We start from the raw sequence: 27,632 nt of genomic DNA, 5'->3' as shown, positions 1-27,632 counted from the left end.
CGTACAAATAAACTTTTGTATGAGGAGAAAGTGCACAATAGGTTAAAATAGAGAAAGAGAGAGAGTGAGAGAGGCGAGTGATACATACAAACACACGCACGTTCAAAATGCTTGTGGGGAGCATGTTGGGGATGAGCGCGAACGGAGCGTGTGTGCTGTTGGCAGAAGCGTGAGTTTTGACATTATTAGCGACTAGTTGGCAATAAGGTAACAGTTGGAAATCTCCGATGCGAACAGTCTAAAACTAACAACGAAGCGATTAAGTACGGCGGAAGCAAAAACAAAAATTAAATACATATTTATATTGTTGTTGTCATTTTGTAAAGAAGTGAATAGCAGACGGCGCCAAAGCAACAAGGCAAGAAATTGTAATTGTAGTTGTACAAAAACGAAATTCGTTCAAAAAGCAAGGAAAAAAAGTAGAAAAAACAACCAAAGCAATAGATATAGAAACTAGAAAGAACGCAAAATTACTAAGTGCAACTTTTGTTGCCAGTGTGAATGTGTAAGTGTGCGCTCTTATTTTGAATTACTCTTTTTTTCTTAATTTCATTTGTAGTGGCTGCCGAGGCGAAGTTTAGTTTATTTAATTTTCTTTTTTTTGTTTTAATGATTAATTTTGGTTGTGTGGAATGTCTGCGCGATAAGCTTCTGTATATGTGTATATAGTATGCATGTGCGCGAGTGTGTGTGACGAGCACGCGGATTTCAGCTGTGCGGCCGCGTAATTTACACGCAGAAACAAAAATTACAACAACATTGTGAAACTAAATATAAAAAAATGCAACAACTACACCAACACTGTGAAACCAATTTCCCCACAAAAAAATGCAACAACAATTTTCCTAAGATACAAACTGGCAACAACAACACTGTGAATTTAATTTTCTTCAAAACAAAAACGACAAAAACAAATTAGCGACAAGCAACAGTGCAAAACGGCGCATGGTGACGTCATAATTGTACTTTTTTTCCAAAAGGCTGCATTGCGGAATTTAATTTTTTTGTGGCGAAAAACTCCCAACAAATACCTTGTTTTGCTGAATTTGCGTCGTATTCGCGTGCCACAGCGCCATTTGTTGGCGTTGCAAGTGCTTTTAGGTTAATTTACTGCGTCTTTTTCGCCACTAGGTGAATGTGCGTGCAATTTGCAGGGCAGAAATATTGCTATGAAAATCAATAATTGTGCGCCAGAAATTCCGGTTTGCCCTCATGATACATCACTAAGAAAATTGCCCAAATTTGAATTTAATTAATTTCAAAAATTAAAAAAAAAAGTATTTTAATATAGAAAATATTAAGCAAAAAATCATATAAAATTAATATGAAAAAATGCATAAAACAGTAAATTAAAATTAATATTAAAATGTGTGTGTGCTACTACTCGCGCTGCTTCGAAAATTTTCACAAATTTTCCGCTGAAGTCCAAAAGCTACTAGAAACATCTAAAAGCATTTCCCACCACCGACAACCAGCAAATATCACATTGTAGTAACAACAACAATAATCGCCAACGTCTACAGCCAGAACGCTAGAGCGAGCGTGTGGTCAGCAACAACCCTACCGCTGTGAGATAAACGAGCGCCACTCACCACCCCAACAAAGCAAAGCAGTTTGTTGATGAGCCTGCAGCGCGGCTGGCGGGGTAGCGTATGTACTTTCAGCTCTTCAGCAGGCAGTCAAGCAGTTGTGCAGTGAATTAACTAAAGCTAGTCGCATTTCAGCCGAGCGAACGCCACGTACGAACAAGCTGAGCAGCAGCCGTGCAAAATACCTACATATGTAGTTGTTGTTGTTGTACGCGGTAGTGCTTGAAAGCAGCATCTAAGCTCATACGCCACCCACAGCAGCGCTCAGGAAAGCGCAAGCGACGCAACAGCTGCGCGAAGCAAAAGCAAGCAACAACAACAAAGGTGGCTGTCACGAAAACTTGTGAGAATTTGTTGTAAAAGTCAAAAATATTAAAATTGCGAAATTCTTTACACTGAAGTAAATAAGAGGACATTCCCTAAACGGTGTGAGGTGGAAAATTTGTGGACTTTTTTTTAGTGTTAGTGGGAAGTACACACTGTAAAATTAATAATTTATAATTATATTATGACACTAAAAAATTAGAGAATTAATTAAATAATTAAAGTGTGAAATAATTAAGTAATTAAAATATTAACCCTTATGTTAGTTACCAACTTTACCGACGTCTTTTAGCAACCGGGTACCCACGATCTGAGTATTATTATTATTTTGTGTATTTTATTAAAAACAACCTTCTGGGTGTTACAAACTTCGTGGCAAACTTAATATACCCTGTTCAGTCTATAACAAATCAATTATATTAATTACTTAAATGTATATCACTTGCATATATATGTAATATGTACATACATATATTATATAAAAATATATAAAAATTACTTTTTGTAAAATTTAAAATTATAAAAAATAAAAACAAGTAAAAATGTTGCACTGAAGCTATATCATAAATACAAAAGATTCCTTACAAGAACTTTTTTCCGATCGTTCAGTTTATATGGCATCTATATGCATAGTGATCTGATCTGAACAATTTCTTTGGAAATTACATTGTTGCCTTAGGAAATAACTCTTGGGGAGAAAAAAATGTAAGAACGTATTTCAAAAACTGAAGGACGTATATACAGACAGACGGATATGGCTAAATCGACTTAGTTGTCACTCTGGTCATTTAGATATATGTATATTATATAGGGTCTCCAACATTTCCTTTTAGCTGTTACAAACATCGTAGCAAACTTATTATACCCTGTTCAGGTTATAATACTTTAATTAAAATGGTTCAACATTTAATAAAATATCGAAAAATAAATCATAATATAAATTAAACTAAATCAAGTAAATCTTAATTAATTTATTTGAGATACAGAAAACTTCAAAGGCACAGAAAATTTATTACAAATATACACCATTTATGTGAAGGAATTATGAATATAAAATAATTAAAAATATTAATATTTCCTACAATTAACCGTTCCACCATTAATTTTTATTTTTGATTCTTTAAAATTTTGAATTTTAAACGAAATATACAAATCTCTAAAATAGTTTTATACTATAGAAAAAAATCTTATTTTTGTTAAAGTTTGCGTAATCCCAAATGTTAAGGACGATCTCAAATAAAATACACAATCCATACACCTTTTTTTGTATCGAAAAGTCTGAAGAACTGGCAACGACACATTTAGGTAACACGTCTTTGAAATATCAAAAGCAAAGCAAAACAAAAAATTTGAAATAAAAAAAGAATTATTTCAAAATTACACATTTATTTTTATTAAAATTTCGAAAACAACAACTTTCTACTCATTCATTTATAAATAACTTTTAAATTACAGAAAAGTGTTAACAAAATCTACAAAAATCTAGAAAATTCTAAAAAAGCACGATAAATTGATCAACAAACACAAACAAAAAAGTGAACAAAAACAGCAAAACACAGTTTTGGAACGACAAGAGCAATAACACTCGGTTAACCGCAACATTTACGCAAAAAATCGAAAGTGAGAAATCAATAAAAGTAAGCAACAACAACGAAATTAACGCAGCGACTACAAGCCAGTCAATTAAGTGTCAAAAAGAAGCTAACAAAAACAAAAACGTTTTAACTGCAACGCGCGTCAATTGTCACAAAAGTAACAACAATGCGCCCAACCGTATTGTCGACAGCGAATGCTAACGCCGCGGCAGGTGTTGGTGGTGGCGGCGGCGGTGTTGCCGGCAACACCAACAGCAACGGCATCAATATACCCATACGCCACGACTACGGCAACGTCGCCGGCAGCGGTGGCGCACACCCGCAAGCCGCCGGCTACTATGCGGACGCCAATGCCGGCGCGTACGGTTCACCGCGCCAGCAGCAACAACAATCGCCACAACAACAGCCGTACCATCATCAGCAACAGCAAGCGCCACAAACGGCGCAACAACAACAGCATCCACACCAGCAAATGCCGCAACATTTTCAGGTTGGTACACAAGTGTATATTGCAAACAATAACAACAAATACAAATATAATATATGGGAATATGTGTGTGCATACCTGGAAGTAGCCCAAAATTCCATTTCCTTTTTGTTGTTTTTTTTTTTGATATATTTAAAAAATTTTTTTTGGTGGAGCATTTGCATGTATTGGTGTGTTCAAAGCTGCCATTGCGTGTTTCGTGTGCGCCCAAGGTCACGCATATAATTGCTGTCACTCTCTCGTTACGTCTCGTTGGTTTTTGTGCCGGTGCTGCTTTTCGGAAAGCGAAAAGCTTTAAAAATTGGGCGTCAGCGCGGCAAGGTCATTTCGGTACTTTTTTATGGCTGCTTCCCTTTTTTATTTCACATACATATGTATATTATTATACACTTGTAACATGTTACTACAGAGTATAATAGTTATGTTCCCCTACCAGTTGTTCGTATTACTTATAACTAATCGAGATTCATATAGGTTTATATATGTATATGTATATACATAGGATCAGGATGATGAAGCGAATTTAAATCCGAGTGACTGTCTGCCTGTCCGTCCGCCCGTCTGTCGGTATGTGTAAGCGATAACTTGAGTAAAAATTAAGATATCTCAATAAAACTTGGTACACATCTTCCTTGGCAAAAAAAGTGAACACGAGTTCGTAGATTGGCGTAATCGAACCACTGCCACGGCCACAAAACGCAATTAATCGAAAACCTATAAAATACCATAACTAAGCACCAAATTAAAATATAAAACTATAGTATGGTATTGGGAAGTGCAGTAAAAAGGGGCACATGTGATCTAAAAATGGGCGTGGCCCCGCACTCTAAAAGGTTTAATGTACATATCTCCTAAACCACTTAAGCTACAATAACCAAATTCGCTTAACACATCCTATCGACAGTGTAAAAATAGATGAAATCGGCTTCTTTTCGGACCCGATAAAACAAAAACAACAAATATTTTTGCTATATATGTTTTTTATTGTTTATATTTAAAGAGTACAAATCATGTATAATATTAAAAAAAAATATTAAGTTATACAAATGGCGACTGTTTGAAAAATATTTTTCGTTATTTCCCTGTTTCTTTGCCGTTCGTTTTTAAAAATATCTTTTTTTTTTTTAATTTCTAAACCAGAATACCCCTTCAGGCACCCACTTACCGAATATGTGCACCCCAGTGCGTATGGCTGACTTTGGCCGAAAATATCGGTCAATCTGTGAGATATATTATTAAAATTGAGAAAAATGTTTCTTCTATAATAATATAATAGATATACTCTTGTGTCAAAATTGGGTTGAATCGGGTCAATACTTCTATTAGCCCAAATATACCTAATATAAAGATTTTCGGACTACCAGTTTACTTTATACCACTTACATATATCGGCCAATGTGAGAGTTATCTTGCCTTATATAACATGCCCCATATAGCTGATATCCAGGATTTTGAAACATCTGGCTGACTTTACTTTATATATTTACATATATATATGTTTATTAAATTGCTTAAAAATAAGTTCTCAAGTATACCTGAGCAATGTCAAAAATTAATGCAATCAGCTCTTCCATTTTTCTGCCTCCAATATATACTATATATAATTATTTACGACTTTCCACCTGACTGTAAATCGTTTAGGTTGGTCAAAATGTGTGATATTTTAATGAAATTAAATGGACACGTTTTCCTAAAAGTTATAAAATTTTTTTAATGGTTTGACACTTAATATAAATGAAATTGGTCTTGGTCTAAACCCTATATCTCTAATACAATGAATTTCGATCATTTGGTTGACGTTTTTCATGTCAACCTAATATAATATATTAAATTTAGCCTATTCGGTTGAGTTTATATCTCATTTAAGCACGATTTTAGTTTAACTTTCGCTGACGGGAGTTAAAATATAGTAATAAGACTGAATTTATAACCCACAGAATAAGTTGCTAAGATACAAATTTGATTGAAATCGATTTCGTCGTTCAATTAATGTTGAATTCTTTCGCACATTTTTATAATAAAGTTTTGCCAACACCGAAGAGTATCTTCCGGGCTTTATTTCTTGTAAAATGCAACAGTATAAAATGTTCGGTTACAGCCGAACTTAGTTCTTCCTTACTTGTTCATATTTGCAGTTGTTGTTCACATAATCGATTGGCTCGTTATATTCATAGTTCATGTGAGAGAATTGTGAAACCGCACTCAGTTGGAGGTGAAACATGGAAATAATGTGTGTATATTATACATATGTGTGTATACACTTTTATTTATGCAATTCCAATCAATATATAATTTGTTTATGAGTGGTTTTGCAAAATGTAATGAACAACAACTTAGTTCTGGCATTTACAGAATTCGGTAGTAAATTTGACCAGTTTAAAAAAGTTCTTGTAAAATATTTCAACTGGTACAATAAATAAATGCAAGAATACATAGAATACATGCCATATAAAGATGAGATGAGGTGTATGTTAAAAATATTTTTTCAAAAATGTTTTCCATCAATTTTAATATTGTCACTATTCTTTTGAGTCGAATTTTTCATCAGCAATTTCATTCGCCAAAGAAAGTAACCGGTAGTAAGCACTTGGTGCTAGGTTTGGACTATAAAGTGGATTCTTATGAACCACCCAACTAAACTCCCGGAGTTTCGATCTCGTCGTCGTTATCGATCTACTTGTATGTAAGTATGTGCCAAGCGTTGTCTTGGTGGCAGACAAATCCTCTCCAATTGGTTAAAGCTGACCGCTTCTGGTCAATTGTTTCCATCACACGGTTCAATTGTGGACAGTACATTTTCGAATTAATATTTTGGCCATAGGGAAGAAGCTTATAGTAGATAATTACCTGACAATCCCATCGGACACATAGTAGACCTTACTGACCTTCAATCTTGTTTGACGACCGTTTGCAACGGCTCACCACCCCATGAGTTTTTTGTTCTTTCAACCCTCGAAACACTAATTGTATTGCCTCAGAGAAGCTTTTACTTTTTCAATCGTAACAAATCTTCATTCCTTGAGAGGTATCTAAAGTTTGGAAACAGGAAAACGCCACCGAAATCTATATACCACACAATGGCACAGGTAAAATAACGGTCTTAGATTATTATTCCACAATTCCGTACTTCTTTTATATTACTTTTCCTTTGCTTTGAAGGTTATACTTCTTATTGACCAAAAGTAAAAAACAATGAGCAAAACTGTTACAGTTTTTCTTAAGTTGAGTTGATGATTCCATTACGTGATTTTTTTTTCTTTCCTCAACAGTTTTAAAAGCTTTTGAAGTTTAGTGTTAAGTTAGGGCGGCATACAAGTATATGTATGGCATATATGATCAATAAATTGTTCTTTATCCAAAAAATTCTACTTTGTTCGACAGATGACTATTATTTCATCTTATAACCTTATTTATGTCGATGAGTTATTCTTTCTTTCAGTAGATTATCGTTACAAAGGAAATGCAAATATTAAAATTAAATTTAATCTCTTTAGACCCTATATTTATCACAATCTCGATTTCTGGCGTATAGCTCCATATACCTTCCGGTAAATAAAACAGACCTTTATTATAATCATTTACTTGATAATGAATAGCCATGAAAATTCATTATCAAGTAAGAAAAGCTTTCAACCTCTATTATAAAAGGGTTTTGTGCATTATGGAAATCGATCTCAAATTAAATTTAGAAGTTACATCGTTTTAGTGATAACGAAGACTCTATATTAGAATATTTTTAGTTTTCTCATTCGAAACAATGGAAATTTCAAACGGCACCAATCTCCTTTAAATATTATCAATACAAAGTTACTAAACTCCGTTTGATGAAACCATGTACAGCCATACATTTTTAGGACACCAGGAAGAGAGGTCTGAGTTTTATATAGATCATTAATTATTTTCACTTGTCAATCAGATATTAAGCCTAAAAGTAGGTTATACCAGCCGTCAAATCATTTTAAATAAACTATATAAAGAGTGAGAAAGAGATAAAGAGAAAAAAGAACTTTCTTTTGCACTTTATATTGCTATATTAAGATTATTTACTCCTCTGAAAACCATAGCTTAGTCGGTATTTATTTTCCGCACATACCTTAACTTCTTATAGTGTTTATTAATAATTCTTAGTTATCTTCTGTGTTGGCTTTATACTTATATTGTGATCATCAGATAATACAACCTAGATACACATACGAGTAGATTCTACAAATATTTAATTGTTAATAAAATATAAACGTTTATTATGAAATGTTGTACCTCACTTGCTTTAGGTTTCATATCAGACAACTAAGATTAGATAAGACAAGATAAGAGGCATGATAGATAGATAATGAAGTTTATATACTCCTTTGACTACTTACCTTAATGTTATTATTTGTGAATATTATAGATGATCATTATCATTTGTGTATTTGTGGAAGAATCGAAAAGTCAGCATGTTCATACAGAAGTATTGTAAGTTCCGATATACTTCCGTTTTACAACTACCTTTTAACTAGAAGTCCGGTGTTTTTTTTTCGTTATTCAATCCTCATATCATGAAGCTTAAGATTCTTAAACTACTCACTGGTTTCAATGATGGCTTTCTTAGTTTTAGAAAATGTACATATTATCGGTAAAGGAATATGGTGCAAAAGGTCTTCACACTATCCCAGTATTAACTAGCATCGATTGTAACGACATCTGTTGAGTATTGGATTCCTTCAATAGACATGTTCGACTTCTTTTTACTGAGTTTTTACTGTTTCTTTCATCTCAAATACAATAAGCGGTTTGCGAATTTCATCCTCAGTTACGAGAAACAGAGAAACCTCTTCTGTATTGCAGTTAGAGTTCTTTAAAACTTCACTCTTTGATCAGATCATTGTATTGTATGGCACATCTTGCTTTGTTACAAACGCACGAAAAGTTCTTATAAAGGTATAGGTTTCGATCTAAACGAAGATATACATTTGTGCCAGTTGATTCATTTTCGGCATCCAAATCTGAGAATTTTCAAAGAAATATTCATCGAATCAGCTGAATATCTATGGTAGTTGCTGGATTACTAAAGTAATCAGCACTTTCTCTCATACAATAAAATACATAATACATAAGCTACCTAAATTTGATCCACTAAATGACACTTGCGCCGGGATATCCTTCCGAAATTTTATCGGAACTTATGTTTGAACCAACATTTTGTTTGGCACTAGAGTTGAGTTGTTCCAAAAAGCCTGTACTAGATCCACTTAGCAGACATTCGCTGAGGAATGGTTTTAACACTTGACGTTAATGTTTTTTACGCATACACCTTTCCCAAGTCGAGCTTTACACTCCATTTGTGGGACGAGCTTTTGGGTAGTCAGTTAAAAATTTAAACAGAATATGAATGATTGATCAATATTGTGGGAGGTGGAACATTATATAAAGGACCTTAAGACCTCAAATTATGAAAGTAATATTACCCTCCTTTACACTATCTCAGTGGTGGCTCTTACGTTCTTTGCCATGAGCATATTCACATATATTTGATCAATACGAATTTCTTCTTTCTTTGCCCATAGCCATGATACGTTGTTAGATGACCTTCATAACCCCGATTCACGGTTAATTAGAAACTAACCTAATTAATCGATTACTTTGCAAGGTAATTGCGAAAACTTCAGCGAGCACAACTCAGCTCAAGTCAATTTAGTTAATTGCTGTTTAAGTGAAATTAACCGAGTTTGCATTCGAACCGAACCGACAAAGCAAATGCGAATGCGATAAATGCGCCACTTACTCAATAGAATCAATAAATTAGTTGGAGAAATAGTGCAAAACGTAAGCACACATCTACCCATATGAACATACACTTTAAATGTCTGTATGTATAACACAAGTGAGTCCAAAGTCTAACGGCAGCCGAAGGTGGAACAAAAGAATTGTGATCAGGCGAGGGTGGCGGTGGCAATGTGGCGGTCGCACAAAACAAAACTTTGTCGAGTAGAATGCATAGAAAATGGGTGAATGGATAAATGGGAGTGCCATTAATTTGTTTGATGTGTGTATGCGTGTGTGTAAGGCGCTCGTATTGCATAACGTTAATTGCATTTGCAACAGATATAACACTGAAGTTACTTAACTATGGGCAACAGCAACTACACGAGCAACATCAACAATAACAAAAACAACAACAACATCGATGGCATAGTGTACTCAAGTGCGCCATTAAATCCAAATATGAACAATATATTGACTATTTAGCGCATTGAAGCTACCAAAGCGTGCTAACACAGTAGATGAGTACTATTATATGCATGTGTCTATGTAATTACTCGAGTGTGTGCGAGTACACATTAGACTTGTGTCGTCGAATCATTAAACAGCGTCGCATGAAAAGACGGCATCAATCAGTATATATACATAAGTATATATTCGCTTTGGATCCAGAGCTTTTAGCAGCTATACTCCATTTAACATGATCTGCACGGATCAGGGTTGAGTATTTAGTTGGATCTATCTCACCTACTTGTCTTGGCTTAAAAACGATAAAATATCTGAATTCTTTCCTCACTAAGGAGACTCTTGAAGAAATATGTTTGGAGTCAAAAGCATATAATGCCTACCTTAAGTTTTAAGCTTCACAACGAAGAACTGTTATCAGGTATTTCAAATTGTTTTTTCTGGTTCCAAGGACATTTTAAGTGTAGATTCTACTCAATCTTGCCTTTTAAGTTGACATGTAAGTGAACTTTTTTCGATATTCCGTCATCAGCTCGTGTGGACTATAAGCTTTTCTTACAGAATTTAAAATTCTGAAGGTCTCAGCATGGGCTTTAGTCCTAAAAGAATCGACATGTGGATCTTACAAGTCAATAAAAAATTAATGTTTAAATCAAAAGTTCGATTAAGTTAATCTATCTGACAATATGATCTCTCCAAATAAGCTTCTGATTCAAAAAATAAAATTTTTTTTTTGATTAAGTTAGGCTACGTTAGATTGGTAGGCTTGGCTTTAATTACATTCGGTCAATTTGGGATAGGCCAGTTTCGTTTAGATTAATGTTGAATTAAATTGATCTATCAGTCATTATGTTATGCATGTGCATGTCTCTCGGTTCTTTTGGTAATAATAATAATGGCTTGGTTTGTTACAGCGTCGATAAAGATGAAAACCCAGTAAAAGTACCTATAGAGCACAGCTTAAACCCAGAACACCAACGGTGAACTGTCAGTCCAGGTTTTGTATACAACATAAGATTATTTGATAAGATCTTCGAGAGTACAGTTGTCCGATTAACAGATTTGGGAAAAATGTCTTCGAAAGTTCAGTTCACCCTAGTATTTGTATATAATATAGACCTCTGTATATCAAAACGCGGCAATAAGTTATGGGTGTCTATTTAATATCACCAAATAGATTATCAAGCGGCGACGGAAGTACTCAAAACGGACACAAGCAAAACATTTCAAGCTACTTACTTTGAAGTAATTTAATTTGCCACGATTTTATGCGATTCTCAATTAAGATATCGGCGCATGAGGATGCCGTTACACAAATACTACAAACCAGTATTTCTATCTAGTATTCAGACGCGGCATTTACTATTGGACATGTTTATAATGCCTCCGCACACGCTCGCTCGGGTGAATTATTGAGTATGAGTGCGAGTATGAGTATCTATGTCTGTGTTAACTAATTGACATAGTGGCATTTCGCACAAGCTGCTCTAAGGCTCTGAGTCATCTACACTATTTTTGCAATGCTTGCGAAACCCACAGCGTCAGCAGACAACGCTTTTCATCTTAAGCACAAATCTTTAGCGCATTTTTCATTGTTTGAAAATTTGTTTTTGTTATTTTTATTTTTGTGCAAAACGCTCATTTCTATGATTTATACAACGTCAAGTGTCTGATATTTGTTACGTTCTAAAAAGTATGAAGTAGGAAAAAATATATTTTCTTGGAAGTAATGACTACTTGTAATTTGCTGCATAAATAAAAAGAGCAAACAAATTTTTATTGTAATTGTTCGGAGTAGGCGAAAGCACAAATGCACTGCACCATAAAAAAATGGAAGAAATAAATTCGACGTATAACTCAATTAACTTCATTATTTTATCCTTGCTCATTATTTTACAGCACTTCTACCATGAATAATATGATATGAAATTCTTTGATTCGAGAGAGCGCTGTCAAAAAGCACATTTTTTATAACATTTGACAGTGCTGCCACTATGGATAGAAATAAGGCTTAAGATTTTTAATGCATTTCATAGGTATTTTTCGGTTTCTATTCTACAGAAAAGTATACAGAACCAACATTAGTTGTAAAGGCTAGTTATCCTATATTAGGCCCTAATATATGTATATATATATTTTAATCACAAAGGATTTTCAAAATTAACTTTTAAACCTTAATATGTCATAATATTTTAATTTCTTTCTTTACTTTTCAATAATCCATACAGGAACCTTAGTTCTTTTTCTGAGCTAATTATGTATCTAATAAACAAATATTTTTTGATAATTTTTTCTGATTTCAAAGTTTAAATAATATTTGTGCCAAATATCCACTCTTTCTTAAAAAACCTATGTATGTATATTAAATTCTCCAAATAAACGCTCGAAACAGACGTAAAATTTTTTAAATAAATTACGTAAAAAATTCTGGTTTCACAAATAAGCTACCGTTTTAGCAATTTATTTCTGCGGGATTTTTAGCGGTAGGCCGTTGTTTTGCTTGTCATCTATTCGGTAGCACATGAACTTTCAGTGACTTCTACCACTCACACACACTCGTGTGCAAATAAATTGTAGTTTTGTGGTACGCGATGATCCCTCGTCGATCGGTAAAGAAATACGCGCTCATAACAAAAATCTATCAACCTCTCACACGCTCTCTCTTTTCTCTCTATCAGCGCTCACCCACTGAATTCGTTATGCTCTAGCATTTCCGTTCTCATTAGAGACGTCAGCGGTTCACAAACGTTGAACATCAACGTGTGTGTCAGCTCAGCTCTTAACGCTCTCCCACTGCCTTGCTTCGCAACGTGCACCACTTCTACCAATTAATGACGTTGCTACAAGCATAAATAATATATAATTCTTTAAATTTTTTTTTGCTTAACTGTTTTCGTGTGGGAGTTTACGTCTGACTATTTCGCTGTGATCTTGCTGATTTTGTTGTGGGCTGGTCGAACGAAGGCATAACACTTGTGTGGGCATACATATATTGTAGATTTAGAATTTATAGAGTTGTACATACTTACATACTTAGTGATAAGTTGTTTTTGTGGCTTTTATTATACATTTTGTGTAGTATACATATCTTTTCTGGCCTCGTTTTGATTTTATCTTAAATTTTCATGCAGCCTTTTTTTCGCAACTTTTATTATTTGTTTAGTTATCCAAATATTTTTGACCTCCCACATATTTCTTTATAAAAATATTTTTTTAAAACTTTACCAATGTAATTGTGTTTATTTAAATTTTTTTCGACACGTACTTTACCTTCGAAAAAAATTTCAAATGTTTGACTCTAAAGCAAAACAATCAGGAAATGAAAATCTAATTTAAGGCTTCTCTAATTTTTTTAATTTAATAAAATACAAGAAAAAAGGTTAGTGTCGATTGCATCGAAGCTTCACATGGTCAGTAGCCCATGCTAAATTTCGTGAATATATCTCGTCTTTCCACATAAGCACTTAATTCCGATACTTCAGTTTGTATGACAGCTATATGCTATAGTGGTTCTATACCGTTGGTTCCGATAAATGAGCAGCTTCTTGGAAAAAAAGAACGTGTACGAAATTTCGGAGCAATATCTCAAAAACTGAGGCATTAAATAGCTCGCGTATATACAAACAGATGAACAGACGGACATGGCTAAATCAACTTAGCTCGTCACACTGATCATTTAATAAATATATACTTTATAGAATCTTCAAAGTTTCCTGTTGTTCCTTTTGTTACTTTTTCCATTAGCCATAGATCTTGCACCAAAGAAGGCACGAGAAATCATTCTTCACTACGAATTACAATGACTTTTGCGAGCTGAGGCATTTCTGAAATTCTTCAAATACGTTGACCTTGATATGATATCTTTGATCTACAAGTATTTGCGTCAACATATATTTTATTGTATTACTATATGTTTTTTTGTAATCGGTTAACCGTCTGGTAATGAGAGGAATGATCGGATAATTCCTTGAAACGTTCCAGTTGCTATTTTTTAAGGCACCTCATTATATTGGATATTTCGAGAAATTAATATTATATTAGGGTGGAATCAATGGCTATTTGAATGATAAACGATTTTTAAAGGATTTTTCATCAAATTTATAGAATTGCTTTGTTGGACTTGAGCACCAAACTTTACTAATAAATTTAGTTCTTCCATCTACATCTAAAACGTCAGAAATATACCCTTTCCAACACGACTTCATCTTTAGATCTTCAAGAGTTTTCGTACTGTGAATTGTGTAGAGGCATTAAAAATATGTTATATCTAAAGGCAAGTTATATATTTTAAAAATAGTTCCCTCAGCACCGGCGTTTCAACTTTTAACAAATCGTTTAAAGTACAACTCCTCTGAATATAAACTTCTATAGTCTACGTATTAATAGCCAAATAGTTTAAGAGGTATGGGCTATTGTTAAATGATCAACGTGACGACCTGAGTTGATTTAGCCATGTCTGTCTGTCTGTATATACACGAACTAGTCCCTCAGCTTTTGAGATATCTACACTTTGGAAACGAATTTTTCTCCCCAATAAGCTGCGCATTTGTCGGAACCGCAGATATCGGACCACTATAACATATATGTAGATGCCATACAAACTGAACGACGAGATATCTTCCCGAAATTTTTAATGAATTATTGTCAATTATCCGTACAAACTGACCGATCGAAATCAAGTTCTTGTAAATAATCTTTTGTATATAAAAAGGTTATTAAAGCGATGTTAATGTTTTTTTTTGTTTTTCTTATTTTCAGTCATAAAAGTAAAAATATACTACATTAAGAATTCTGTTCTTCATTAATTTAAGGCGTAATAATACAGTTAATTGTTGTGTCAAATTGCACACCATAAGCCTTAGCTTATAAAATGATTTTAAATTGAGCATTGCGTTGTTTTTATTTAATTAGTTTGTCGTTACCGCAAAACCTCTATTTAAATTTATTGCGCAACTGTCACGAAAAGTACTGAGTATCACGAACAATATTAAAATACCTTAAAAATGTATTTTTCCAATGAAAAATAATAAATAATTCCACTAAAGTTGAATCAATGACGTCATTTGAATTATACAGGGTGGTTATACACAAATTTTCGTTTTCGAAATTTTTCGAAAACAAATAAATCACAATTTGCTAACAATCACGAATATGCAATAAAATATTTGTAAGGGTATATGAGTACATATATGTATGTGTATATATACTGTATAAATATATATATTTATAAATACATAAGTAGAACTGAGAATCTTTATACAAAATTAATCAAAATTGGCAATCCTTATTTTGCAAAATACGAAAAATGACTTCAATTGTGTTTATTCGCATTTCCCACTGTTTACATTCTTTCTTTATTTACATGTCATTTATTTCCTTTCGCTTCGCACATTTCATGCGTAAATTTGAAATGTAAACAAAAGTTCAAACAACGTGTTCAAGCCGCAAAAAAGCTATGAATTCGCAATGGGCTATTTTAAATATAGAACACAGACGCACACATAAAGATATACACCTACATAGATATATTGTAAATTAATGGAAACAAATATCGGTAGATATGTTTACGAAACTACGTGATCCGTTCGACATTTGTTTGGTGCCGGCAACTGGGCAACCGGGCAACCGGTCAACTGGTAATAGCTTAAAAATAGCATCGAGTGTAAGCGCGAATTTCACTAGTTTACTTTATTTGACGCGACGAACTCATGCATACATAAATTTGTATGGCTGTACTTACCTAGGTATGTGTGTGTAATTTATAGACACCGACAAGTTTTTTACATTTATTTTATTAATGTTCCTTGTTGTTGTCATTATTTAAGTCAATGTAACGGACATAAGTAAATCATTTAAATTTGTGTGTTTATTATTGCATTGAAATACAAACAACGTAAATGAATTTCATTAAAAATTTATTTATAACAAAATTTAATTTAAAACATTAAAATAAAACAAAAAATGTATAAAAAAAATAAATCAAATTAAATTAAATTAATCTATTAAAATAAGATGAAATTAAATTAAGTCGAATGTGTTAAAGTGAGATAATAATTACATAAATTTTCAATAAGATAAAAGAAATTATGATTTTGTATTAACACCTTTCTCGCATAGCCTCAAATCTCATTCGCGTGAAAATTTTAAATAGCCAAGTTTTTAGGTTTTTATTTTTATCTTGTACAAAAATAAATATTTCACCAAATTTCGCTTGCCGTTTTATGTCCCAAACACAGTGTATGTTTTCTTTTGTCTAAAATACTATTAAGGAGTATACCCTATTTCGTCTGAAACTCGAAAAAAACTCCTGATTTTCTAACAAAAATTTTCACGACAAAATATCAGATCTTTTTTAAAAGCCAGTAGGAGTTGTCTCTATTTTCTGATGGTATAAAAAATATCTGCGTTACTTTGATAAATTTTCCGACCCCACTAAAAAAACCCAAAATTTTGGTTATTTGAATTTTTCACATAAATTTTGAGGCTATGTGAAAAATGTGTCTACAAAGAAATTGTCGACATTTTCATTACCTCTTTTTTCTATGAGACTTGTGGTTTTAGGGGAAATCGAGAAAAACCGTTTTTAACAATTAAAAATTCAACCGCGCCTCAGCCCTTCCTTTTCCCGACCTCAGATCGCACGTAAATTATTTTTCCTTTCATTTTTGTTATTTTATTTTTCTTTTTCAGTGCGTTTCATCCGACTATGGTTTTTTGCTTTCAAATATTATTTACCCTGGTCTAATACAAGAACTTGATTTTAATCGTACGGTTTGCTTAGTGGTCCGATCTGAAAATTTTGTTTGAAGACAGTAGCATTTTCTTGGATAATAATCCATGCAAAATTTCGAGAATATATTTTGTCAAATAAAAACGTTTTTATAGCAGCGATATGCTATAGAGGTACAATATCGGCGGTTACGCAAAATAAGCAGCTTCTTGAAAAGTAAAGGACGTATGATAAATTACTGATCGATATCTCAAGAACTAAGGGACTAGTGTGCGTATATACAGACAGGCATGGTTATATCGGCTAAGCTCGTCACACTAATCATTGATATGTACATATTTTATAGGGTCTCCGAAGTTTCCTTCTGGGTGTTACAAACTTAATATACACTGTACAGGGTATAAAAATTAATAAAATACCCTAGACTCTTTGAGATTGTTTACTTAAATATTAAATAGCTGTGAGAAAAAGTTCAATAGGAATTAAAGAAAATATTGTAAATAATATAAAGAGATAATGCCATAATTGCACGTACTTCCTTCCAGAACAAAATTGAAACTTAATTAAAACAAATATTTTAGAAACGTGTAATGAAAACTAAATTATGAAAATATCATTTATATTTTAGATTTTAGCTTACAAGTAATAATTTTTATATGAACGTACGATAGTACGCTATCTCTCGTCAAAATAATCACTATACTGCGACAGAAAGCTCCGATTTTCTTTGAGAAAAAACAATGAGTGCTTACTTGAATAGCATTCTAAGAAAAATCATCTATACTAATATTATAAAGAGAAAACCACTAGATGGGTTTGAAAAATTACTTCACCGTTCGAAAGCTACACTTTCTCCGGTAGACATAGACTATATTATATTTTCCAAAAAGTTTAAAGCCAATAATGTAACCTAAGGTATAAGAAAACTACCAACAAAATTGCTTACTTAACGTGCGCTGCGAATACTATTGATTATAGAACAAAATACTACGACTTTGCTTAACATATAATTATCTACAAAAAATGGCACGATAAGATATGTATGTCTAACTGTTATAGTTACGTCACAATGAGCGTTCTTTTATTTAAAAATAATAATTTAAATGCCCTCTCTGTAAGGTACACACACAGGTATTAATCTCTATTAAAATTAATTACTTCATATTCAAGACTGATTTAATACCTTTATATAACTTTTTAAATTATTCGATTCGGACATTCCATTGGAAAGATATAACCAATTTAAATTTAAAATAAATTATGCTCGGCTAGGCTGCAACATATACGATGTAGGTATCATTGCCCTCGCCCAGTTTACTCCCTACGAAGCGGTCGTGTGCGGTATTGAATATATGTATATAATATTAAAAGTTCTATGATCACATCTCATCGTCTATATGAGAACCTCTTCCACCAAGTTTGCTGGCAAATGAAGTGATTAGCTGGTTAATAATAAAGAAGAAGAAATATACCTAAATGGGCCTCATATAGATTAGGTTAGGTTGATTTGTAGTGTTAATCCGAAATCGATAAATCTCATTTGAACAGATACTCGTCCTTTGTGTTACCCATAAACTCCTAAAAGGTGAATCACCAGATCTTCATCGATCGACGATCTCATATATGGCAACTACTCTACATTTTTTATATGTTTCTCATTGTGGTCGATGCAACGCGTTTTTATATTAGAATGTAAAAAATATGAACAAAGCTATATTTTGCATTTTTTCAAATTGATAAAAAGTAATTGTTAATTCATCGTTCTTTAAAAAGGGGCGAAAAAAAGAAAAATAAAAAGAGAAAGAAAAAAGAAGATAATGAAAATAATTAAAAATTAATATTTTTAAAACAATTATGAAATAAATACTACTCAAGTCATAAATCAAGAAAAAGAATAATATAATAATAAACTAGAATAAAAAAATTTCGAAAATAATCTCACCTTCAAACACAAAAATTACGAAATTTTACGAATCAAGGAAAATTGTTAAAATTACACGAATGCAATTGCGTAAATTCTCACAACTCAACATCTCACAAACACATACATATGTATGAGTGGGCTCTATGGAATTTTATGATGGACGACACGAACAATTTTCGACTCACCTTGACCGTATAATAACAATTTGGCAGCTGCAACTGTCACCACGCCAAGGAAATGAAAACAAAAAGCATTGGGGCAGCGATGCGGGCAATAAAGAGTGACAAAAAATGGCGCAGCGAGTGGAAAGACAGACATATAGACGGTTAGAGGGGCAAACTTATACGAGTAAAATACGAATATGCTATTAACTATCTGTAAAGAAATTGAAATTGTCAAAAATTTTGTCAAAAAGAAGCGTGCCAAGAGAAAAGTAAATATGTATGCATGTATATATGCACATATGTACATATGTGAGTGTGTGTGTAAAGTTTCACTAAACAGCAAGTGAGCAGAAGATCACTTAAAAATAAAAGTGATTCCAAGGCGTGTTTTTCATAAAAAAAAATTTTAATTAAAGCAAAAACAATTAGTGTATTTGCCAGCATTATGAAATTTGAGGTTAGTGTAAAATGAGTGAAAAATGCTTAAGTGAAATATTTATACACACACCAAATACAGCACTAGGCCGCTTTTCATGTATTTAAGACTTGTGTGGATTGATTGTCTCGAAAAAAAATTGCACAATTGCAAGTGTGAAGCGTTCGTGGAAAAAGCTAAATTAATTTTCTTTATACCCCATACTTAGTGGTAAAATTTTTTAAATACAAAAATACATATGTATTCGTGTATATGCTTTTCAAATCATGTCAAAATTAATGAGACCGCGAACAAAGCACTGACCACTTGAAAATCGCAAAATATTGAATGTTGAAAATAAACAAAGAAATGTCGACAAATTGAGAAAAAAATTTAAAATTTATGCGAGGAGAGTGAATAAAATGGAAAGCAGCTGCCCTTAGGCACTAATGGGTTGAATAGACTTTGAATGGTGATAGCAATTCGATGTATTAGGGGAGCGTATTTATGGCACTTGAATAGAGATGTGCTATGGTATACATTAGGGTAATAATAATTAAATATGCATATACTTTCGACCATAGTTATGCCAGTTAAGGTGAGAATGCAGAAAGAATGTATTGACTTAATATTTAGGGCCACCCTGGTATATAAAATTGTGTGCTTTATCATATATCAGCGTTAGTCTAATAAGCCACGCGTAAATTTTGTTCCCAAACGAATGTGGTTTAGGTAAGCTGAACTTTAATATCTACGTGGCACACTCTAATAGGCACATAACGGAAATAATACTTAAATTGGTACTATTTGAGGGCAAGAAAAGTGCATACGCAGAATAAAAAATTAATTTAAATTTTTTAAATCCACCCTGATTATATTATTGAAGTTGAAGTTTTTAGATAATATAATGGCTACATAATATATTTTATATAAGTATGTATGCAACAAAAGAGTGATTGTCTTACGATCAAGTCGTATATATTCATGATCTACATATGTAAACGCATAAGTATTGGAAAAATGAGTACTTTGTTAAATTACACAGTTATTTGATTACTTCGTGTTATTTCAATTATTTTCGCCTTCTGAGTAGCTCATTTGTTTGTAATTACACTGCTTCCAGGAAAATTGTGCACCCCACTATATACATACATATGTATATACCCATAAAGTCGATCCAATAAATATTTACATACATACTTATATCTCAATGATTTGCATGCGTATATGTATATATCGAATAACCGCATATTTCTACGGCGCGCTAGACGAAGGCATCTGTCGGCTGTGGCCTACTATTTTCCAAAACATTTGCATTATTGCTGCCAACTGGCGTTTGCGCCTATAAATTTATGTGTGTCTGTATGTAAATATGTACCATTTACAATTAATATTGCCATAAGTGCAACGAAATGTAGCAACGCGAATTCATAGTGAGGCTTTACAGACACTCTTTGGAGTGGATCTATAGCTTTTTAGATATATTTGTGCAAATTCACATAAGTAAAAGCAAACATGAATATGAAAGCCTGCCACTAAAAGCTTTGAAAGAGTATAAGAAGAACAGCCTTTGTATTTACAACATTTTTTTTTATATACTTCCATATGCATATTTTGCAATAGTAATAATACAGGCAAAAATTATTACACTGACTCACTAAAATTCGGAATGGCAGCATTTCCTAGCTTTTTCTTCGAAATTTATTCGACACCCAGTAGAATTACACTTGCAAGTTTCGTAGAACGGTCTATAGAGATTGAAACTTTAGCCACTAAGGTAATTTGACCAAGTTCATAAACAGCAAATGGCGTCAAATCCATATCAACTTGTTACTTCCAGCACAGAGACGCCGAACCTTTTCGAGTTCTACTCATAGAATAAAGTTCGTACGATTCAACATCTTCTTCTATCTTATGTGATCTTTCTTTTGGTCAACACACTTAAGTCCATAAATCTTTCGTAGCATTTTCTTCTTTCTTAATTTTTTAATAATCTCAAAGTTTTCTTTTTTTGTTGGCTAACAATCGTGTTAAAAAAGTTGGGAAAAATTTTTAAAAGCACTGTTCATTTCAAGCAAACTGATTTCATAAGTATATATAGTTATGTATATGCATATAAAAGATTCTTTGTCTCTGAAGTTGTTTACTTGTCATCGTAAAAAATTGCTTAAAGAATCGAATAAGACAAATACTAAGCCTAATATTACTAGATCAATTACTACTTACTAAAGCCTCATAAACTCACTAGACTGCTAACATTGATGTACGAAGTATTGGGCTACGATGATCGTATTCTTTATTAAAGAGATAATTAAGTTAAAAAAAAAAAAAAAAAATATAATCTAAAAATTTTAAACTACTATTTAGACCTGAATGTAATTTAAAAAAAGTTAATAAAGAGGAAATAAAAATGACTTAAAGTTCAAAACTGAAGTAGGAAATTATGAAAAATTATTCTCAAAGAAACGGTACCTCGGTACAAAAATAAAATGTGTTCAAAAACTCAAATTATTCAGACGTTTCTGTAAAAATTTCTATAAAATACTTACTTATATATATGAAAGTAATCAGAAAAGTACTAGTTTATAACTTGAACTTCTGTCCGCAATAGTAGGAGTTCTTACTCGACATTGTCCAAAAGACGTTCACGCTGAAGTACGAAAATCCAGTCGGGCACAAATTGTCAAAGTTTTATAGCAGAAGGTCAAATGGAAACATTTAGACAATTTCTCCTCCAATGGCCAACTTTTGCAAGGCTGAAGTTGAAACATCTCGGCAGTCACACCTTTGGCCAACAAGAAGACGTAGCCGAAACTGACAATAATCGCCTCAACAAATTTGTGATCGGCTTAAAGCGCTTCGTCGGTTCATGAGGTTCTTTATGATCAATTTTATAGGAGTTTTACGTACCGCAACGGACCGGTGTTATAAGCCATTCAAGAGAGATCCTTGTTAGGATCAACCATTTAACCTAACCTAACTAGAGTTCCGAGACTAAGGAAGAATTAGTCCATAAGTAAACAGATTTTTACGAGTTTTAATGGGATTAATTAAGTTAGGTTAGGTTACACTGCTTGGGTTTCACGCCATACATAGACCTACAGGTCCTTTGTAACGCTAGATTGAGGTTTATTATTAATACGAGTTGAAGTTTACGTCGTGCTTGACGTCAACGCTTTTGGTTAAGTTTAATAGAGGCTTGATATCTAATTCTAATACTTCCAACAATCCCTTGAAATGTGCAGCTCCTAATTCTATATACGGTCGGACATAAGCTGAGAAGGTCTCAAAGCGTCTCGCTAATGCCTGCTTCCCTGCGCTTTATACATGTGTCATTGTTAAAAATGCGTCCTGGCAGAAAGCGTGCTTGTTTTTCTTCCGCTCTTTCGAACAAAATCTTGGCAATCCTGCATCCAACTCACCTTGAGCCGTGGGTCAGCCCTTTCGTTAATTTCGTTGTGTATCACTTTTAGCGACTTGCTTATTTCCTCAGCTGGTTCGATAGTCAAGCGAATCGCACTCTCATCAGCTATTTCGTTTCCCGGATGCGATTATTTAATTAACCTTTGTATTACATCATATTCATTTTTTTTTTTGTTATTTTAACACATTATTTTCTTTTATTCCCTACTTTTTTGGACCAAAACTAGTGCTTTGGCCAGAATAACACGAAATTTATATATCAGTTGTAAACTATTATGATACTTGATACGAAAAAATAAAGTCGACTGATTAGTTGCGAATGCAGTTCCTACTAGAACAACTAGACAATTATTTTCACTGCGAGCTAGTTCCATAATTCAGTTGATAGTTTAAGCCTTAGGAGTTTTGCCAGTCTAAAAACAGATTTAACTTTGACAATTTATTTGGGTGGCGACGCACAATTCGTTGCTAAGCCCTAAAACTTTCTAATAAAGTAGCCATTTTTAGCAAAATGGTCAAATGTGAAAAAACGTTAAATTTTTTACCCAAAAAATGAGAAGTCAAATGAGCAGTCCAAAAAAGGTTGCAATATAATCAAAAAAGTCGTACGCCAGTCACTGATTATGAAGCTTCATGCAGTTATATATAAATACAAACGCACTTACTGTTCTTTCTTGCTCTCCTCTCATCCTAGCAATATAATTTCATATGTTTTCTAGCACGTTTTTGGAATCTAGATTATTCCATATACATATAAATAATCCATATATAAGAATATATTCCATATATATAATAGAAAAAAAGCTAAAATTTGTGTAAAAAGAAAGCACTCCAAGCAAGGACGAATACAATAGAAAGGTGAACTTAAAAAATTCATTGATAAGATTATTTGTATACATGTATGCATGTATGTACATATGTGTAATTGGTCTATGGCTACAATGTGTATTACGACTTTATCTGATAGATAGGTTTGAAAGTTTTTTAGCCAAGCAAGTAAATAAATTTTAAATCATAATCAAATTATCACTGACTACAGTAGAATAAGAGAGCATAAGGGAGAAATGAAGAAGCAGCTCAGTACCCACATATATCAGTGATACCACAAATATACAATAGCTGAATAAAATTATAATTTTTGAATATACCTATTCACTAATAATTCCACATATACAATATGTATGTATGTATGTACTTATGCAAATGTACGTTTACGTGTATCTTATTATTTAAAAAATAATGTCTCACTTTCTCCACCACTTATAAACAATTTTTGCGTAATTGTTACGGAAAGCCGATTTACTCATCAAAAAAAGAAGTAAAAGAAAACCAAAAGAAAAAACGAACAATTTAAAAAATTCATGTGCTAATAAATAAAGAAAAGCAAAACAATTGCTTTTGCAAACAATTTTAAACTTGCATAAAATGTATATGTGCATGTATGTAGATATGTATGTGTTTGCTTGTGGAAAATCGCTAAGAAAAATCAAAAAATCAATAGAGCCCCTCAGCAGTGAGCGAGTGCGCCAATTGTCTCCGCCTTCGAGAAGAGCGTAGAAGTTACGCAGAACATCGAGAAAAGTCTTGCACACGCATACATGTATATGCTTACATACGCCAACGCACACAACCAATCAAACCAAATACGATTGAGAGTGGCCGCACTCAAGCCCACTACTATAAGTGGTTGTATGTATGTGTGTAAGGGTGTGTGTGTGGTTATATAGTACTTGCTAAGCGGCGCAAATAAGCGAGGGCGTCTCTATAAAAGCAATGCCAATTGATGACAGCGAAAACAGTTGAAATTGAAACGCGAACGTGTGCGGAGCACATACATCACTTTGAGTAAAGAAGAACGAGAAAAAGAAGAAAATATTTATTAAACTAAAAGTGCAAAAAGCAGAGCAAAAAATTAATTGAGCAAACAGTATTATATTATATATTTTACTTTAAGTGAATTTAGTTGCAAAAAAATAAAGACTGTCGAAAAATAAAAAGCGCAACAGCAACAAAGCAGTGCAGCATAACAACAAGTGTGCAAGTAATTTATATTTACAATTTATATTAATTTTTGATTAAACAAGCAAAAATCGGTGCAATTTTAGTGACTTTATTTGAGCATGAGAAAAAATTAACAACAAATAAATTAACGGCTGTGCATTAAGTGGACTTTTTTGGTATTAACGAAAATTACCGAACAAAGCAAGCGGTGAAACGGCTAAAAAGGAAAATTTAACACTACCAAAACAAGCCAAGTTAAAGCTGCTTTTTGTGCTAACCAAATTTGGGTAGTCAGATACATTTATAAATACATACAAACCAATGTATTCATTTTCATATATAGTATGATATTTTGGAAACAACTGGATTTTTCCAGAATTATATATTAAAAAATTATTTGTATTAAATTGATTTTAATAAAAGATGCTACTATTTTTATTTATATGAAAAGTAGTTTTAACTGAGATGTTAGTAAACTGCAAAGTGAATAAATAAATGATTATACAAATTCAGAAGTGGCATGAATCAAACATGATTTGCTCGTAATTTTTTTTATAATTCATTTCTCGTTTTGCTTTATAAGCTTGCCAATAATCATCCTGTGAAAAAAAACTTTCGATAAGAGATTTCGTCTACCAAATTTTATTATTATTCATTTGTTTTTGGGGAAATTTATTTTCGGTCTGGTTGTAAAATAATTTTTATATATTTTGATTTTATCTTTTTCATTTGTTTTTAAATTATTTTATAGTTGCTTTTAAATTTTCCTCATTTGGTATCTTGGGATCCTGTGAAAAAAGAATACTTCGATAAGAGATGTTGCCTGCCAATTGTTTTTTTTTGTTGTTGAAAATTTACATTCAGACTTGTTAATTTTTTTTTATTTTGTTTTTTTTATTTGTTTTTACAATTTTTGAAATTTATTTTGCAAATCATGAATCATGCTGTTGCAAATAGCTCCCGATAGCGATTTCTTCTGCCAATTTTTTTATTTTTATTTTTTGAAAATTTATTTTCAGGCTGATTACAAAATAGTTGACGCGTCGGAAACTTAATAAGATTTAACTGTGTAAATAAGCAAAAACATTTTTGTGAAGAAAAATAGAAAATAATAAAAAAGAGTTAGAAGCGTTAATAACAAGTAATATGATAAATAAACTAAACTGATATTTTGACTGATGCACTAAGCGTTTTTATAGGAATTCCTTTTTGTTTCAAACACTGAGAATAATCTATCTAACTTTTTTTTTATTTTATTCACTCCTCTAAATTATCGTAAAATTGTCCCAAAATTTAACTTTTTTCAAAATAAAATTTATTTTTGAATCGAAAAAGGCGCTTGATAATCCATATGTGTCACAAATTGAAAGGCACCTGTCATACGTTCAATATTTTTTGTAATATTGGGATCGTGATCCATATTAATCAGTGAATGCTATATGTTCAATAATTACCACGTCAGTATTTATTCGAGATTTTGAAACAAATATGGTAAAAAATAGTTTCGCTTTATTATTTGTTTAATTTGTTGTCCGATTTTTTTTCTTATAAAATGTCGGAAAAACTTAAAAAATGTTTTTATGGTTTGGAACATAAAAATTCAAAGAAAGCGTTGTATCAAAAAACTTCTAGCAACCATTGTAAAGAATTTACCGGATCTATGAAAATACTAAAACTTTTATATAAATATAGATAAATAATACAATTTAAAAAAGTTCCATGTTTTTATCGCGCAATCAATGTTAAACGTTTAACGCACGGACTACGAACCGCGATCCGGATTCCAAAATATTTATATATTTTGTTATATAGATCGCAATACATCAATATTGCATGCCACACGTTCAATAAATATCGCAATTCTAGGTAGCGTTCAATATATGTTGAACGGATAGCACTCCCCAATAAGACGCTAATTTGTCTGTCAACCTTATAAATCCATTCGACAATTTCAAAACTTTTTCCGAAAAACTGAATCTTGGCTAAAAATTTTGAATCTTCAATGCTTCTGCCGCAGTGAAATTTTTTTTTTTTTAATTTCAAATAATCGTTTTTGTTATCAAAGAAATATAATTTTTATAATAAATACAATTTAACTTTTTGGCAATTTTTTGGAATTTGCTTTGATTGATTAGTTATATTTTTATTGTGAATTAATCAATAATATTTTACTTTCATCTTAATTTTTCATAATCACAATACTTTTTGTATATAACTTTATGGAAATTTTATATAATTAAATTTTTTTTCTTTCAACAAACTTTTAATTACAAATAAATTATTTTTTAATGATATACAATTATATTTTAAATTATAAAATTTTTAGCTTATTTTTTGACAAAAATATTGTTTTATTTTACTGTGATTAAATTAAATATATTTTAAATTCATATTATTTTTTTATGATATAAATATTTTTTATATAAAATTTTTGTGGAGTTTTATATTTTTTTAGAAATTTTATAAAATTTTTTATTATATACCAAAAATATTTGCATATTATGAAAAACAAATTATTTATTTAATCTAATAAATATTTTGTGAAATTAAATTAATTTTTTTCTTCGAAAAATGATGAAATTAATTAATGATATCTTTGTTATACTAATTTTTACAGTACTTATTTTTTAATTTTTTTCTGTTTTCGAAACATAATGAAAATAATTAATGATTTCTTTGTTATACTCCTTTTTACTCACCTTTAAGTAATATTTTCCAAAATATATTTTTTGTTTATTAGCTTTATATTTTATCTTATTTTTTCTTTATTTTT

General features: G+C 31.9%; 1 protein-coding gene across 9 annotated transcripts in view; it reads left to right on the top strand.

The window, feature by feature from the left end:
- The first annotated feature begins 210 nt into the window (after positions 1-210).
- stv (BAG domain-containing protein starvin) overlaps positions 211-27,632 on the top strand; it is a 31,939-nt gene continuing 4,517 nt past the window's right edge. For 2 of the 9 annotated variants that reach the window (XM_036360504.2, XM_036360497.2), the window contains exons 1-2: positions 211-358; positions 3,369-3,998. In XM_036360504.2, coding sequence (XP_036216397.2) covers positions 3,675-3,998 — 324 coding nt within the window. In that variant the 5' untranslated portion in view covers positions 211-358; positions 3,369-3,674. Of the gene's footprint in view, positions 506-1,674; positions 1,933-3,368; positions 3,999-24,645; positions 24,900-27,632 lie in introns of those variants that run through there. The other 7 variants (XM_036360506.2, XM_014238478.3, XM_070111998.1 and 4 more) reach the window with 6 other exon arrangements.

This window comes from Bactrocera oleae, chromosome 6, assembly GCF_042242935.1.
Source record: "Bactrocera oleae isolate idBacOlea1 chromosome 6, idBacOlea1, whole genome shotgun sequence".
Taxonomy (NCBI): domain Eukaryota; kingdom Metazoa; phylum Arthropoda; class Insecta; order Diptera; family Tephritidae; genus Bactrocera; species Bactrocera oleae.
This window is presented reverse-complemented; position numbering and strand designations above follow the sequence as displayed.